The 14166-nt window shown below is 44.4% G+C and overlaps 2 protein-coding genes across 6 annotated transcripts; one reads left to right on the forward strand and one right to left on the reverse strand.

The window, feature by feature from the left end:
• The first annotated feature begins 43 nt into the window (after window positions 1-43).
• foxm1 (forkhead box M1) lies at window positions 44-7086 on the forward strand. 5 transcript variants are annotated; one of them, XM_037120916.1, is made up of 9 exons: window positions 44-199; window positions 1322-1801; window positions 1949-2091; window positions 2492-2683; window positions 2780-2908; window positions 3227-3286; window positions 3703-3751; window positions 3868-4037; window positions 4565-7086. In XM_037120916.1, the coding sequence occupies exons 2-9, from the start codon at window positions 1366-1368 to the stop codon at window positions 5384-5386; spliced, it is 2001 nt and encodes a 666-aa protein (XP_036976811.1). In that variant the 5' UTR covers window positions 44-199; window positions 1322-1365; the 3' UTR covers window positions 5387-7086. The 5 variants fall into 5 exon arrangements, with proteins under 5 accessions (XP_036976811.1, XP_036976816.1, XP_036976812.1 ...); XM_037120917.1 differs by lacking the exon at window positions 44-199 and adding an exon at window positions 815-966; XM_037120920.1 differs by lacking the exon at window positions 44-199 and adding an exon at window positions 1003-1153.
• On the reverse strand, window positions 5419-13641 carry si:ch73-352p4.8 (cystine/glutamate transporter). The gene is made up of 13 exons (XM_037120927.1): window positions 12915-13641; window positions 12566-12828; window positions 11952-12078; window positions 11761-11876; window positions 10959-11084; window positions 10745-10844; window positions 10399-10443; window positions 10186-10309; window positions 9993-10096; window positions 9522-9618; window positions 9264-9413; window positions 8989-9166; window positions 5419-8659 (listed from the first exon to the last, which is right to left on the reverse strand). The coding sequence occupies exons 2-13, from the start codon at window positions 12786-12788 to the stop codon at window positions 8595-8597; spliced, it is 1455 nt and encodes a 484-aa protein (XP_036976822.1). The 5' UTR covers window positions 12789-12828; window positions 12915-13641; the 3' UTR covers window positions 5419-8594.
• Window positions 13642-14166: the final 525 nt, after the last annotated feature.

Consider the following 14166-nt stretch of genomic DNA (forward strand, 5'->3'; position numbering starts at 1 on the left):
CCACGTGATCAAAGTGACAGAGGCAGCACCCACAGCGCCAAAATTCAAAAACGTTTCTGGAATCAACCTGACGGCATGTAAATAGAAGAATATCAAAGACATCCTGGATCAGTTGGTTTAACAATATGAACAGAGTCTTTCAGCTGTTTGCAGGAGCCAAGACAAGCGGAATCGCCTGAAACGCGGCAGTAATATGAAGGTTAGGCTTTATCCGGCTTTGTTGTTCGTTGCAATACGGTAGTTAGTGAGCTAGCTAACGTTAGCTGTTTCGTTACTATTAGCCACCAAGCTAACTGAGTTCAAGCTTTCAAACACAGAGGGCTGAAACTGACGTTGGTTGAGAGAAAGTTGTGGCTTGTGCAATGGTTAATCTGTATTTCCTCCGATATTTGCTCCAAATAACTGTTATCCAAATGCATTTCTTTGTGTGTGTCAAACGGCTCGAACACTGAACTCTATTTGATAAATATGGCATTGTGAGGGTTTCGTGATTTTTCTTCCAATGTATCTCGGCAAATAAATCATTTCAAATCTTTTATAAATATTTACATATAACTCTATAATTCGGCATACCTTAAAACACTGCAGCACTTGTTTTAATACAATTTAAACTGCATGACGTGGTTGCACCACCTCATTTAGCATTAGCTATTAGCTAGCTAACCAATGGGTGATAAACGTGCGAATTGACTGAGAAATCTGGACTTCTTTTGAGATGGAAAGATTTTTAGTGAGTTGTCTGCCAGCCGATTTTATTTTATTTTTTTGAGAGCACGGGCTATCTACTTGTATTGTATTGAACTGAGTCGCATGTCAATGCATGTGAACTTTGGAGGTTTGCCAGGGAGCCAGCGGTAAACGTTACAAAAAAAGCGTCGTCAACTGTAGACAACGACTGTTGTTCCACAGGGCAGGAGTCGCGAGGGAACAACTGACAACTGATATCGGGAAATAGGCTAAATACGGGTAAAAAAGCAAAACGAACACACGGACATTGAGAAGCTAAATCGCGTCTTGGTGTCCAACAGACTTTTCTATAAGTGTTGAGTTTATTCCGACTGGTATTTGACATGAACTGATGCCTTCCTGTCAGTTTCAACTGATCAGTTTACGGAGAAACGGTTTGAATCCAGCCTGAGCTAACTGTTGCTAGGTAGCAACTTTTGCATTGAATTCAGGAAAACGTTAATCTACCAGTAATTATGGTCGATCGTGGTGTTTTGGTAATGATATAGGTGGACAGAAGAAAACAATGAAAGCTAGAGATTTTTCTATTGTTTGGCAGCCTTTAAAACTATATATATGTGTTGTTTTTCTACAGAATACCAGTGAACACCAAGGTGTATTTTCAATGATTTGAAGACCATGAGACGGAGCCCAAGGAGACCCCTGATCCTCAGAAGGAAGCTGCCTTTTCAGCAAAATGATCCGCCAGCAGCTGGATCGCCGAGCCAGCCTGGTGCACCAGGCTGCAAAGAACCTCCAAAGTCAGCTGCCAGTCAGTCATTCCTCAATGGGATCCACATTCTGGATCACCCTTCCATGTCTGACACACAGGTGGTCGTCATTCCCAAAACAGCAGACCTTCAAAGTGTTATTGGGGCCCTCACCGCCAAAGGCAAAGAGTGTGGGGTCCAGGGACCAAACAAGTTCATCCTTCTCAGCGGGAATGGGAGCACTGATGGTGGATCATTTTGTCAGCCTGCTGCTTCAGGGGATGAAGTCTCTACAGCTGGTCAGCCAGTGAAAGCAGATACTGTGCACTCTCCGGATGCTAAAGCTCTCACAGGGATTAAAACATGTATGGAAATTATTTTATTTAGTTTGTTTTTTAAGTAAGATGTGATTTAAAGTGTTAAGTCTTAGCTCCTTAAGAGCACTGACTCAGTTACCTATATCTAATCCTTCCTTTGTTTAAGCAATGATGGTCTTTTCTTCTGTTTATCAGTGAATAAGGATCTGGATTGTGGCCCTTTAGATGACAGCCTCACCAATATTCAGTGGCTGGGCAAAATGAGCACATGTGCCTTGGAATCAGATCCTGGCAAGCAGACGACCGAAAAGGAGAACCAAGAATCACAGACTTTTCAGGTCAGCTGCTCTTTCCTGTCACCTCAGTATGATAGTGTAATGCACTACACACTACACACATATGCACACGTGAAGGAAACCGGTGATCTCAGGCATGTACCCAAAACAAAATTACTTAACTGCTCTGCCTTCACTGCCAGTGATGGGATTGCAGAAAACTGTTGTGCTGCTAGATTTGAAATGATTAGATGACTGGATTAGATGATACTCCACACGTTCCCCAACAGAGAAAAGGTATTTCTACCCACTCATGTAAGAAAGCTAACTCTATCATGCTGCAAAGTTGAAGTTATATTTTAAAGTGTCCATTAAGATTTCACCACGGCATGTTTAAACTGATCGGGTCATTTAATACATCCGTTCAAGCCTCTCATTTCTTTTTCCACCTTTTCTTGCACAGGCACAGAATCAACAAATGGATGCAGAAGCTGTTCAGCAGCCCCAGTCAGAGAGGCCACCGTACTCCTACATGGCCATGATCCAGTTTGCCATCAACAGCCGGAAGAACAGGAGGATGACGCTGAAAGAGATTTACACGTGGATCGAGGACCACTTCCCGTACTTCAGAGAGGTGGCCAAACCTGGATGGAAGGTACAAAAATGGATAATAACACATAACAAATTCAAGTATTCAAATGTCACTATTGAGATCTACATTCAAATTTTTTTTTCTCATTTCTCATTGCAGAATTCCATCCGCCATAACCTCTCTTTGCACGACATGTTCCTTCGTGAGGCGTCACCAGATGGTAAAGTTTCTTTCTGGACCATCCGGCCTGAGGCCAACCGGTGCCTCACACTCGATCAGGTGTACAAGGTGAGCTCACTGACTTCCAACTGCCATCACTCTTTTCACATTCTTCCAACTTTTATAATGCAGAAAGGCCATTAAACTGGGAAGATTTCTTTCCCTATGTTTCGTGTCATTATTCCCAACTATGGTGTTGTCACATGATGAGTGCTGATTTGTGGGATGTTCAACACAAAAAAGACAAATATTTGAGGGGAAAACCCTAATGCTGTTATTATGTTTTCTGAAGTAACCATGTTACTCATATGTATGTATGTATGTATGTATGTAGTCTTGTTTTCCAATCTTCATTTCTTCCCTTTCATTCCACGTCTTTCTCTACAGCCTGGTTGTGACCCAATGACTGCTCCTGTTCTGGTGCCAATGCTTTTACATTCCAACCAAGTAAGATGGATTTGCCCTTCTTCTTCTCATTTGTCTAGGGACACTCTTCAGAACGGAAAAGGGACAGAAAGTCAGAAAATCAACGCTTTCACAGGCCCCCTTTTTTGTCACCAGACCCTTTTTATCCAGCGAGTGCAGCTGCTGCTGGAGTCTACAGTCTAAAGTCTAGGGAAAGCTTTTCTTTGTTGCAGGAGGCGATGATATGAGCTGCAGGGAGACTGCAGACACACTCAAAGACTAGACTTCTTTGATACCACTTGCCTTGTTCTACAGTGAATGTAATACACATTCCATCCTGCATAATGTGTTAGAAGAGGTCTGACTCCTAGCTTGGAGAGAACACAGTTGTCACTAAAGTGTAGTCAGAACTAAGAGAGGAAAGTAAATGTTCATTAAATAATGTTTATTCTTCACAGCAACAAAAGAGGATGCATCCTGATCCAAGAAAGACACCAACCGGCTCTGGTGAGTTAACACGAGCAGAAGGTTTTTGAAAGCATTCAGTCTTTGATTGTTTCTGGTCTGCAAATTACTTATTAAGATGCTCCGCTCTGAGTTGTTGTTGTGTTCTCTTCGCTCAGAGAGAAGGATGAAACCCCTCCTCCCACGAACAGAGTCGTACTTGGTTCCGATCCAGCTCCCCATCTCCTCCTCCGTCTACCTGCCGTCCTCGTCGGCCCAGTTTACCTCCTGCGCTCCGCAGAAACCAAACACTTCGCGGGGAGCCAAGAGAGTGCGGATAGCTCCTAAGGTAAAGATGCTGTCATGCCAAATTATTTATTTATTTGGCCTTTCATGGCTTTATTGGCAGGACAGCTTCAGAGACGACGGGGAGTGACATGGAGCAAAGGGCCCTGGGCTGGGACTCGAACCCTCAAACACTGTTGATTTTGTTCCCAGTGATTTGACAGATTACATTTTTCACCATCATAGTCATGTGGGATGAGCTTCGGCGAGAAATATTGGTCAGGATTGGATAGATTTTGCCTTGCCAATATTTTGTGTCAGAGTGTGAGTATGACGGACGGGACAGATTGATCTGGTAAAATAAACCAAGGACAATATAACCTACATCGATTGCTGCAGGTATAAAGGAATTCTGTGAAATGTGTCTTTCACAGTTGCATTTAATGACGATAAAGGGTGTGAGAATCTGGAAGTCCTTGGTTTAGGAACCTTGAAACTGCTTGAAAAGTGCTTGAATCCTACTTTTAAAAAGCTGTTCAACCCCGGCAGTTACTGGTAGATTTTTAAAGCGCATCGTTGTATGTCTCACAGGTGACCCAAAGTGACGTCCCAACAGTGGTGATGTATCCTCAAAAGAGTCCAGACGTCAAGACGGGGGTGAAGGAGGAGCCAGCTCGTGTTCCAGTTAAATGCCCAACTCCTAAATCCCTTCCGCAGAGACAAGCCAGCAGCTCTCGACGTAAACAGCGCCTGGTTCACTCCGCGCACGAGGAGCCAGTGCTCCTCTGCCCTGATAACACTTTCTTTGACTCTGGCGTCGCCTCCGATGTGTCAACTTTCCAGGACATGCGAGACACGGAGCTGGATGACCCCAAGCAGGAGCAACACAGCCCCGACAGGGAGTTCTCCTTCAAGACCCCCATAAAAGGCAGCAGCCACCTGACCTCGTCCACGCCCAGCAAGCCCCCAGCCAATGTCTTTCCCGAGCTGTGGAAAGTGACCCCTGTGGGCAAGGGGAGCCACGACCTTCTGGACTTCAGCCCCATTCGCACACCAGGTGGTCCTGCCGTCACACCGAGGCACGACTACACCACCTTCAGCTTCAACAGCACTCCCTTTAAAGACTGGCCCCTGTTCAGCTCCCCCAGAGAGCTGCTCACTTCCGCCCCCTCCAGGGCGGCGGGACCGTCAGACTCTCCCATGGATAACCTCAGGAGCAGCTGCTCCAGAGAGCTGCTGCAGGCGGGAGGCGCCACGCCGGCTAACCGCTCGATCACTGAGGGCCTGGTGCTGGACACAATGAACGACAGCCTGAGCAAGATTCTGGTGGACATTAGCTTCTCTGGACTGGATGACGAGGACTTGGGCACAGCTAACATCAGCTGGTCTGAGTTCATCCCTCAGTTTAAGTAGCCTGAGGCCCAAAAGTCGTTGCATTTTTTTTTTTCACATGGACGTGTCATCTGATTTCATTAACACTATGGTTGGGAAGCCCCTGGCAGAAACAGCAAAGCAGATGCAAATGTCCAAAACTCCCATACTAGCAGTGTGATCAATAATACTCTCAGTCCAAAGATCCGGCTAGCTGCACAGCTAACTGAGCTAACTATTTAATGGCAGCTACAGTTAGCAGTTACCCTGTTGACTATTTGCTTTGACTGTGAATTTGACAGTTAATTACATATTGCACCTTTTTAAGAAAACACATTTGGGGAAGTTGTCAGATTTTGGACATTATATTGTGGATTTATAATAACTTGGTCAGAGTAGGACACCAGACAAAAAGGAGGTGCAGACAATGTTTCACAGAGAATATAAAGCATACTCTGAGAATATCATCAACACTGGATATAATTTGGTTTTGCCAGAAAGGTGCCATCAGAAATCAAATCCACAAACTGTTTCATATATTGATTCAAGGTAAAATCCATATAGTTTTATAGATTTCTGTACTAAAGTAAAATGGTGCTTTTTACTGTGATTGAATTAACAAGTTTAAACTTTCTATGCGGCTGCTGTGGTCATTCATCTGAACACTTTTTATAGCTTTAATGCTTGAGTAAATGCCAAAATGTTTTATTTAAAGATCATTGGCTTTCTGTTGTGTCTGCTTTGCTCTCCTCTGGATGTTTCTGGCCACCCCAGGGACTAAAATTGAAGAGAAAAATTGGGACACTTTAATTTTCGTTACCAGGTCAAACTCGCAGGCTGCTCACATTTTTTTTCCCTCACCACCTCTGGCTTACTTTTTCATGAGGGCCAACTGCCTCTTTTATCTTTTTTCTTTCTATCCATGTGGAAACTTTACACGCAATCCTGTTTTATTTCAACATTTATCCTTCCTCTCATATCCGTCTGTACTCTCGAAGGAATTGCTAGAGAAGTGAAATGTGTCTAAGTGTATATGTAAGTTGATTTGCACATATTAATATATAATTTAGCTTTTACATATGAAAATGGAAAGACCGTATATTGCCTGATGAGCCAGTGAGACGCTTCTGTGCCTCCTGGAATTGTCTAGTACTCTTTTAGATTGTGATGCAGGATATTTAGCAATAAACAATGGCAAAGTAATACAAATGGCACTAACAGCAGTAAGATTGTCTCTGTAGTTTAATTGTAGAATTGTCTTCACCTTCTGTCTTTTCAGTAATTGTTCTTCCATATGCCAGTATCAGCACTTTGTACCTGCATAGAGGGACATTCTGCATGCAGTGACGCCTCATGTCAACACCATATCTTTGGGAACAAACTACGTCATGTTTTGTGTCAGACTAGAACAGACTGTGTTAGTTTTCAATAAAGATGCAGATCACCTTTTTGTATTTTTCTGTTCAGCACAAATAGAACATAGAGGGAATAGTGTTTAGTTCCAAGCAGAGCAGTTTTTTTACAGCGCCATCTTTAGAGGATAGAATGGGACGTGTACCTGTTTCTGTGTTGAAAATGCCACAATAATGTACGGCTTTAATAATCCCTTCAGGTCTGTGAGCATGGGTGTTTCTGTGTGAGTTGATCTGTGCACGGCTGAGTGACTTGCAGGAGTGAAATGTTTTCTAAAGTTGGTGTTTTTTCTACAACTGTACAATAAATCTGTTGGTTTTGGTGCCTCATGCAACAGGAGGGGCTTTTTATTTAGTCGTGTAGTTGACTGTAAATACGCTTTGATTTGCCCTGTAGTTCACGTTCAAAGGGAATCTCTGCCAATTTTATTTAAGTGTGTCTAAGGGGTGTGAAAAAGCGGTTTAAAGCCTTCTGTGGTTCCAGAGGAAGCTGCATATAATCTGCCTCCAATGATGTCACTGAGTCGCCAAGTTGCATTGTGGGTAATGTATGCACCAGGTTTTGTAAAGGAAGACGAATGTGTGATATCTCTGGCCGTGGATTTTGATGATACATTTTAAACTGTCCATAACAAGTCATGGGTGTGCTGTGCTCGACCAGTGGGCCTTTTTTCCCCCAAAACTTGGTGCCTACATTACCCACAATGCAACATAGTCATGGTCAGATTACATGCAGCCTCCTTGGCAGCTAGAAAAGGCTTTATGTTCCTTTTTTTTCATATACGCACTAGTAGACGCACTGTGATATGTGAATAGGTGGAGTTACCCTTTAATCAGCGGAGACGATTTGTACAACACCATCTTCAGTGCTTGATTGCTGAAACCCTGTTGCCTTTATTTATATTTGAATAAAAGTGGAACCCTTTCATTGATTGTCCGACTCAGAAATGCGTTTATTGGTTTTTACAGAACTCGGTAAAAAAAAAGAGAACTTCTGATGTGAATACAAATCACTGCAACAGAGAGCAGCGCCTCTTTCTCCAGTGGCCACAGTGGTTAAGAAGCTGACAATGGAGCAACGTAAATAACTAACCCTACTCTCTTTAAAAGTTTCAAGTAGAAATCTACAACAGAAGTCACATGTTAATACCAAAACTGTTTCTCAGCGTAGCATCTTAGTATCAGAATGGAAACTTGGAACACAAAGGAGTGAAGGTGTCATTTGTAGAATATAGCCAGAATTTGAATGGAGTTCACCACAACACCTGGGACAGCACATCTCCAGTGTCACCGACAACTGCTGCCCTATGCTAACCTCAGCTCTCACTAGCTACTGTTAGTTAATTAGCTCATGGCTCGGATAGCTGTGGAGCCAGTGGTTCTAAACTGTGCCTCACTTTGGGGGGGGGGTTTGGGGGCAGTCACCAAGGGCAACAGGCCTCTGCTCGACTGGATTTGGCATCCTGAGAGGGAGCACAGCTGGACACCAAACGGGGACTGAACACAGCCCCTAAGACAGACGGAGAACAGTTTGACAACAGGATACAGTATGGATGTGATTTACAGCAACTCTGACCAGGACTATGACTTCAGGGACAACGAGACACAGCAAGCAGAGGGACGCTAGAGGCGACTGCTAACTTCAGAAAAACTCAGCAACACAGCGCACAATCGTCTCTGATATATTGGCAACGCCACTGTCTCTTCACATTCTGTTAAACTAAAATTCTGGTCATGACCTACAAACTGCTCCTTTAATCTCCAATGAAATAAGGCTCTAGGACTTGTTAAGTTTGGCATCCAGGAGGTCTGTCAGTAGAAAGCAGTCTTTGGGGTCCTCAGTATGTCTGGACTTCCTGCTGAGCCACTTCTAAGAGGATCTGCAGCTGCGTGCTGATGTAGTCTGGGGATATGGAAGAGAGTCAGAGTTACGAAAGCTGAGAAGGCTTTTCATTCCTGACAAAGTTGGAATTAAACATCCAGAGTGGGGTTTAGTAAGCCATGGGCTGACTGAGCCAATACAAAGTTGAAAACAATTGTAAGCTTGGATTGGATTTGGTCTACTGTGTAAAAAGTCTATTTCCTTCTCTGTGTTAAAACCAGCATTGTCCAAGCCACTCATTTCTCTATTTCACGGATTAGCTTTTTTCCAAATTTATACTGAAAATGGAACAATATCTGTTCCCAGCAAAATGGATATACTCAATTATGAACTGTTTCAGTGCAACTTACTGAAGATTTCCCTCCATTTATGGGGCAAGCGGTAGCGGTAGACGGTCAGATAGTAAACAGGAACCCCGGTCAGTGTGAGAATACAGCTCCTCCCTGTGTTCCAGGGGTCCGAGTACAGAGACAAACCCACGATGAAGAAGCAAACCACCGTAAAGGTGACGGCGATGGCCACGGGCACCTTCGGGTTGTCAGAAAGAAAAGAGCAAAGTCAAATAAAAGCTGGGTCAGTTTTAGCACAGGGTGGAAAAAATGGAGAATGGCACGGACGCGCTAACCTTGAAAGGTCTTGGGTGGAGGGGGAAGCGATATCGGTGGATGAGCATCCCCAAGGTTGCCAGGGCGATGAAGAACCAGCGAGCGAAGGAGGCAAAGTTGATGAGCTGGTAGATCTCTCCGGTGAGTATCATCAACACCACCAAGGGGTACTGGAGACATACAGTACAGCTATGATGACATATTCATGCGGTGATGTAGTGACGAGTAAGGCACCCTAGCTAGCTTCGCTGGTTTACAGTATATAGAAAGTGCTTTACCAGAAACAGTACAGCAGGCAGAGGAGTTTGTCTGCGGACATGAATCATGGAAAAGATGGGAGGCCAGTGACCCTCCCTGGCTCCGACAAACAGCATCCTGCAACATCAAGTAACAGTAAGACTTACAGTCAGTCAGGGTGCTAGACGCAATTTGTGATTGCTGCCATTACAGAGCTCTCAAGTGACATTTGCAAAGTAGAGAACCAGCCCTTCAGGAGGAATAAACACCCAGCGTAACATCAGATTCTGCCCTGATCTTCTCACTCTTTTTGACTCTCTCCATGCAAAAGGCGACTAAACAAAATAACCTTGATCGAATTTGTAGTTTTCTCTGTGTTGTACAAAACCCAACAAAATACACAGCAAAGACATAGTTGTTTTTAGGCATTTTCATCAAAAGATTCCTGCACATTCTCTCTCTCTAAAGCACAAACATGAGTGACAGGTATAACATATCTGTGCCCAGATTACCTGGGTACAGCAAAGAAGCCACCATTCAGCGCACCGAGGCAGGACAGAGCCACGAGAATCGGAATCAAAGACGCCACTCCCTGGAGAGCGCGATTTGCAAACGTCTGTGGAGACACAGGATTACAACAACATTTGAACACACCACCATACAATCTATTTGCAAAAAAGTGTCTAAAATGCAGGGAAGACTCACCACAGCCACGGCCTCGGACATCAGCAGCTCAGAGGGGGTCATCATGGTGTAATAGGCCACATTCACAAGCACATAAAAGACTGTCACTGTCACCATGGAGCAGATTATTGCCAGTGGGATGGTTCTGACAAGACAGGATGCACACAGGGAGGGATGAAAGTGTTTTAAAAGCAACACGGCTTGACTGTAGAGCAGGTGTCAAATGTAAAATACCTGTTTGGGTTTATGACCTCTTCTGTGACAAAGTTCAGATAAAACCTAAAGGAAACATGAAAAGACAATCAGGAGTTTTGAATTAGCTACAGGGGACAGGGTTGGGTGCAGAGCCAGAACTCCTGGAGGAATAAACACCTGAAGTATCATCAGATTTTGCTTATCCAGAAATGTTACAGACTAGAGGAGAGCTCAGAGATCATTCAGTAACTCAATGTGACTGCAGCAGCAATCCGCAGAGGCAACCGACTTTATCCGGTGTTACATTCTGGGAATGTTGACTGCTGACCAAAGCTGGAGGGGAGCTTTCAAACCAGTGTTCATACTGCAGTAAATGCTTGTTTACCATCCGCCGTAGGCATACAGGCCGTTGTAGAAGGCCAGCGGCAACCTATCCAATGTTAATGAGGCGACCTCAAAACCATTCTGGAAATTCTCCGTTTTTCCTGGAAGGGAGAAAAGTGCAGAGAGACAGAAGGAGTCACTGAGCGTTATCAATGAATGCAAAGAACCTAACAGCTGGAATTCATCTTCAGGGGGTAACACTCCCTCCCTCCCACCTTTGGCCAGTGCGATGACACCAGGGATGATGATGAGGACCAGAGCGAACATCTTAATAAAGGTGAGGGTGACCTGAGTGCGAGAGGCCGTGCTCACACTCCAGCAGTTGATCGCCACGATGAACGCTACACAGACAAAGACATGAACTGCTCGTAAAGGAAAAGTTTATTAATCTTTGTCTCGCACTACATGGACGCATAGCGTGACATCACACTCAAGGCGGGAAGCTCAAATGATGGGATAATGTCATTTGATTGTTCCAATTAGCTAACGTTAGCATTCAACCACTTCCTAGCTAACATTACCATTTGATTACATCCAACGTGTTTCACTTCTCTGTTTAAATAAATGTGTCCAAGATGTACGCCTCTCTTATCATATCGTGTAGCACCATCAAACTAATGTTAGCTAGGAAGTGCTAATGTTAGCTGTTGTCTTACAGGAACTAAAGGGTTATCAAATATGTTGTTTTATCTTAAAGCAAATCCAACAGGACATGTATCAAACGGTGATGTTAGCTAGGAAGTGGTTGAATGCTAATATTAGCTGTTGTCCCACAAAAGCAAACAGGTCATGAAATAAGTTGTTCTACCCTAAAATATGGCCTGATGTCCCTTCAGGTTTTCATTATGCACTGCTTTTTAAGTCGGTGATTAATCAGGAAGTGGTGAGATGATAAGAATCTGTCAGATTCCTAGGTTTATGAGACATTTGAGCTCCCCCACCCTGAGCCTGATGTAAGAGGAAAATGACTGCAATTATGTTATATTGGATAGAATGAGGAGACATAAAACCACTCACTCACTCCGAGGATGCTGACCAGTTTGATAAGCACTGTGGGAGCAGCACACGGCGCAAAGAACGACTCCACCACATATCGGCCGAAAGCCAGCGACACATAGGAAGCAACAGATGGCCTGGAAATGGAAAGTATGCTTGTTATGTGGCGTGATTTGAGTTTAAGTCAGGACAAATGGCACAAAATGACAAACCTGATGAATAAGAATTCAACCCAGAGTCGTAAGAAGGCAGGCAGTGGCCCCAGTGTCTCCAGTAGATAAGTGTAGTGGCCCCCAGATTTTGAAAAACTGGTGCCCAGTTCAGCGTAGCACAGAGCCCCTAATGGAACAGGGAGCAGATCAGGGAAAAACAAGAGACGTAACATTATATAATCAAGTTTTGATTTGTCCAATACACCAAATCACTGTGACGTCATGCTGTGGACAGTCACACAGTAGACTTCTCATGGTTGATTTGCACTGCATGTATGAAACACAGCCGTGACTGTAGCGTTCATAGATATTTAAGCTCAACAAGTTAGTCCAACATATCTGATGCTTCTCCTATAGTTGTGGATATGAAAACATGCATTAAAAGACAGTTAAAAGCGATGATGTCAGTCCTATATTATTCTACCACTGTTTCTCTTTTATTAAATATTATTTTCTAAGCAATCTATATAAATATACCATCAATTTGTAGCAGCATATAGGGACTAAAAATTTATTTCTATTTTCAAAATGTGATAAATGCTTCAAATCAAAAATGCGTCATACTCCCATTGTACACTGTACAAAACCAATACAGTACAGTAACAGAGTCTCACCAAACATAGAGAGGATCCCACACAGCCCCCAGACCACCAGAGAGAGCCCCACGCTGCCACTGTTCATCAGGACTCCCTTGGGCGCGATGAAGATCCCGCTGCCCACCACTGTGCCGATGATGAAGGACACGGCGGGCAGCAGGCCAATCTCTCTCCGGAGGTGCACCGCCTCTTCCCCTGCCGTCTCCGTCTTGCCATCCACCTCTGTCTTCACCTGTGCCATTTCTCTCTGCGGTCCGTTGACTCCACTTGGACACCTCAAACTGACCACACACAGTTTCTTTAACTCTGCACATTTGAAGCTTTTCATCTAGACTGCACATCGGCCCTGCGAGCTTGAACATCTTACCTACTTTGTGGCTCCAAAATAAGCAGCAGTATCCTTCTTCTCTCTGCTCCCACTGTCACTGTTCCCACAACAGATGATCAACAGTCCTCTGTGTGTGTCCTGTTAGTCCTTCTGGTTACACATTTGCAGCAGTCGTGCAAGCAGCGTTGTCGCAGTAGTAGTGCATGTGCATGTATCTGTAGTCAGAGGAGACAACACCGGCCACAACATGGCAAAACTTCTCCCCCCCTAACTTCTCCCGCATGTTTTCCTTCCCTCATTGGCTCTCACCCCACCCGCCCCAGTCTGAGCCGAGGGGGAACAAAGCCAGCTCTCTTCCAAAGCTTCAGCGAGTAATTACCGCAGTTTAAATGCGCGAGACTTTTCATGCATTGTGCATGTGCTGTTATATGTGTGTACAGCTTGACAAGGGCCTGGTGGTCTCCGGGGATAAAAGGGAGGGGGGGGGAGTCGGGCTGTTGTAGAGGCAGCTGCACGGGCCACAGGAGGGCTTCTTTCAACAACGGCACTCGTTTTTCGTCTTGTCCACTCCAAAGCAAAATTAGTCTGTTTGCCAAATTCCTTCATTTCAGCAATGCTTTCACACAGCTCACACAGCTTTGGCCGAACCTGAAATTATTGCGCAATATGTCTGCCAAGATCAAACTGGAGTCAGAGCAGCTCAGTTTGAGGGGCGACACAAAACAAAACAAATCACCCATGTCACACTGTTTTTCCTTATTTTTCACTTGACTGACTGCCCCATGGACGTCACTCTCGCTCCATCAGTGGCAGCTCTGCTTGTTAAAATTCCTCCGCTCACAGTTTGTACCAAGAGGTTCTTCTGGTGAAGATTCATGGAGGCCGAACAATTGTGTTTGCCATCAGATGTCATCTGGATGCATTCAAAGCCATAATGTGGATGTACAAGACGTGTGTTTGATGGCGCTCATGCATCCAAGATCCAGCAGAACAGGATCGTACGAGGTCAAAACACGAGGTCTCTGTGTTGTCGGGCAGACAGGATGTTTGCTGAAGCTTCCTGCTGTGAAAGCCAACAGATATTCGGCATTCTAGAGGAAGGAGTTTAGAGCCTTGATGTCTCACATCTGGCAAAAGTTGTTGCTTCGCATACAAACATGAAAACTGCAAACTAGTGCTGTCAATCGTCTCAGTAATCGGCTGTGATTGATCATGATTCATCACAGTTAAACGGGGCGTACCACTGTAGGTCTACATGATTTAATCTTCAAAAAGCTCATCAGTTTTGCCG

The sequence above is a fragment of the Acanthopagrus latus genome, chromosome 14, assembly GCF_904848185.1.
Source record: "Acanthopagrus latus isolate v.2019 chromosome 14, fAcaLat1.1, whole genome shotgun sequence".
Classification (NCBI taxonomy): Eukaryota; Metazoa; Chordata; class Actinopteri; order Spariformes; family Sparidae; genus Acanthopagrus; species Acanthopagrus latus.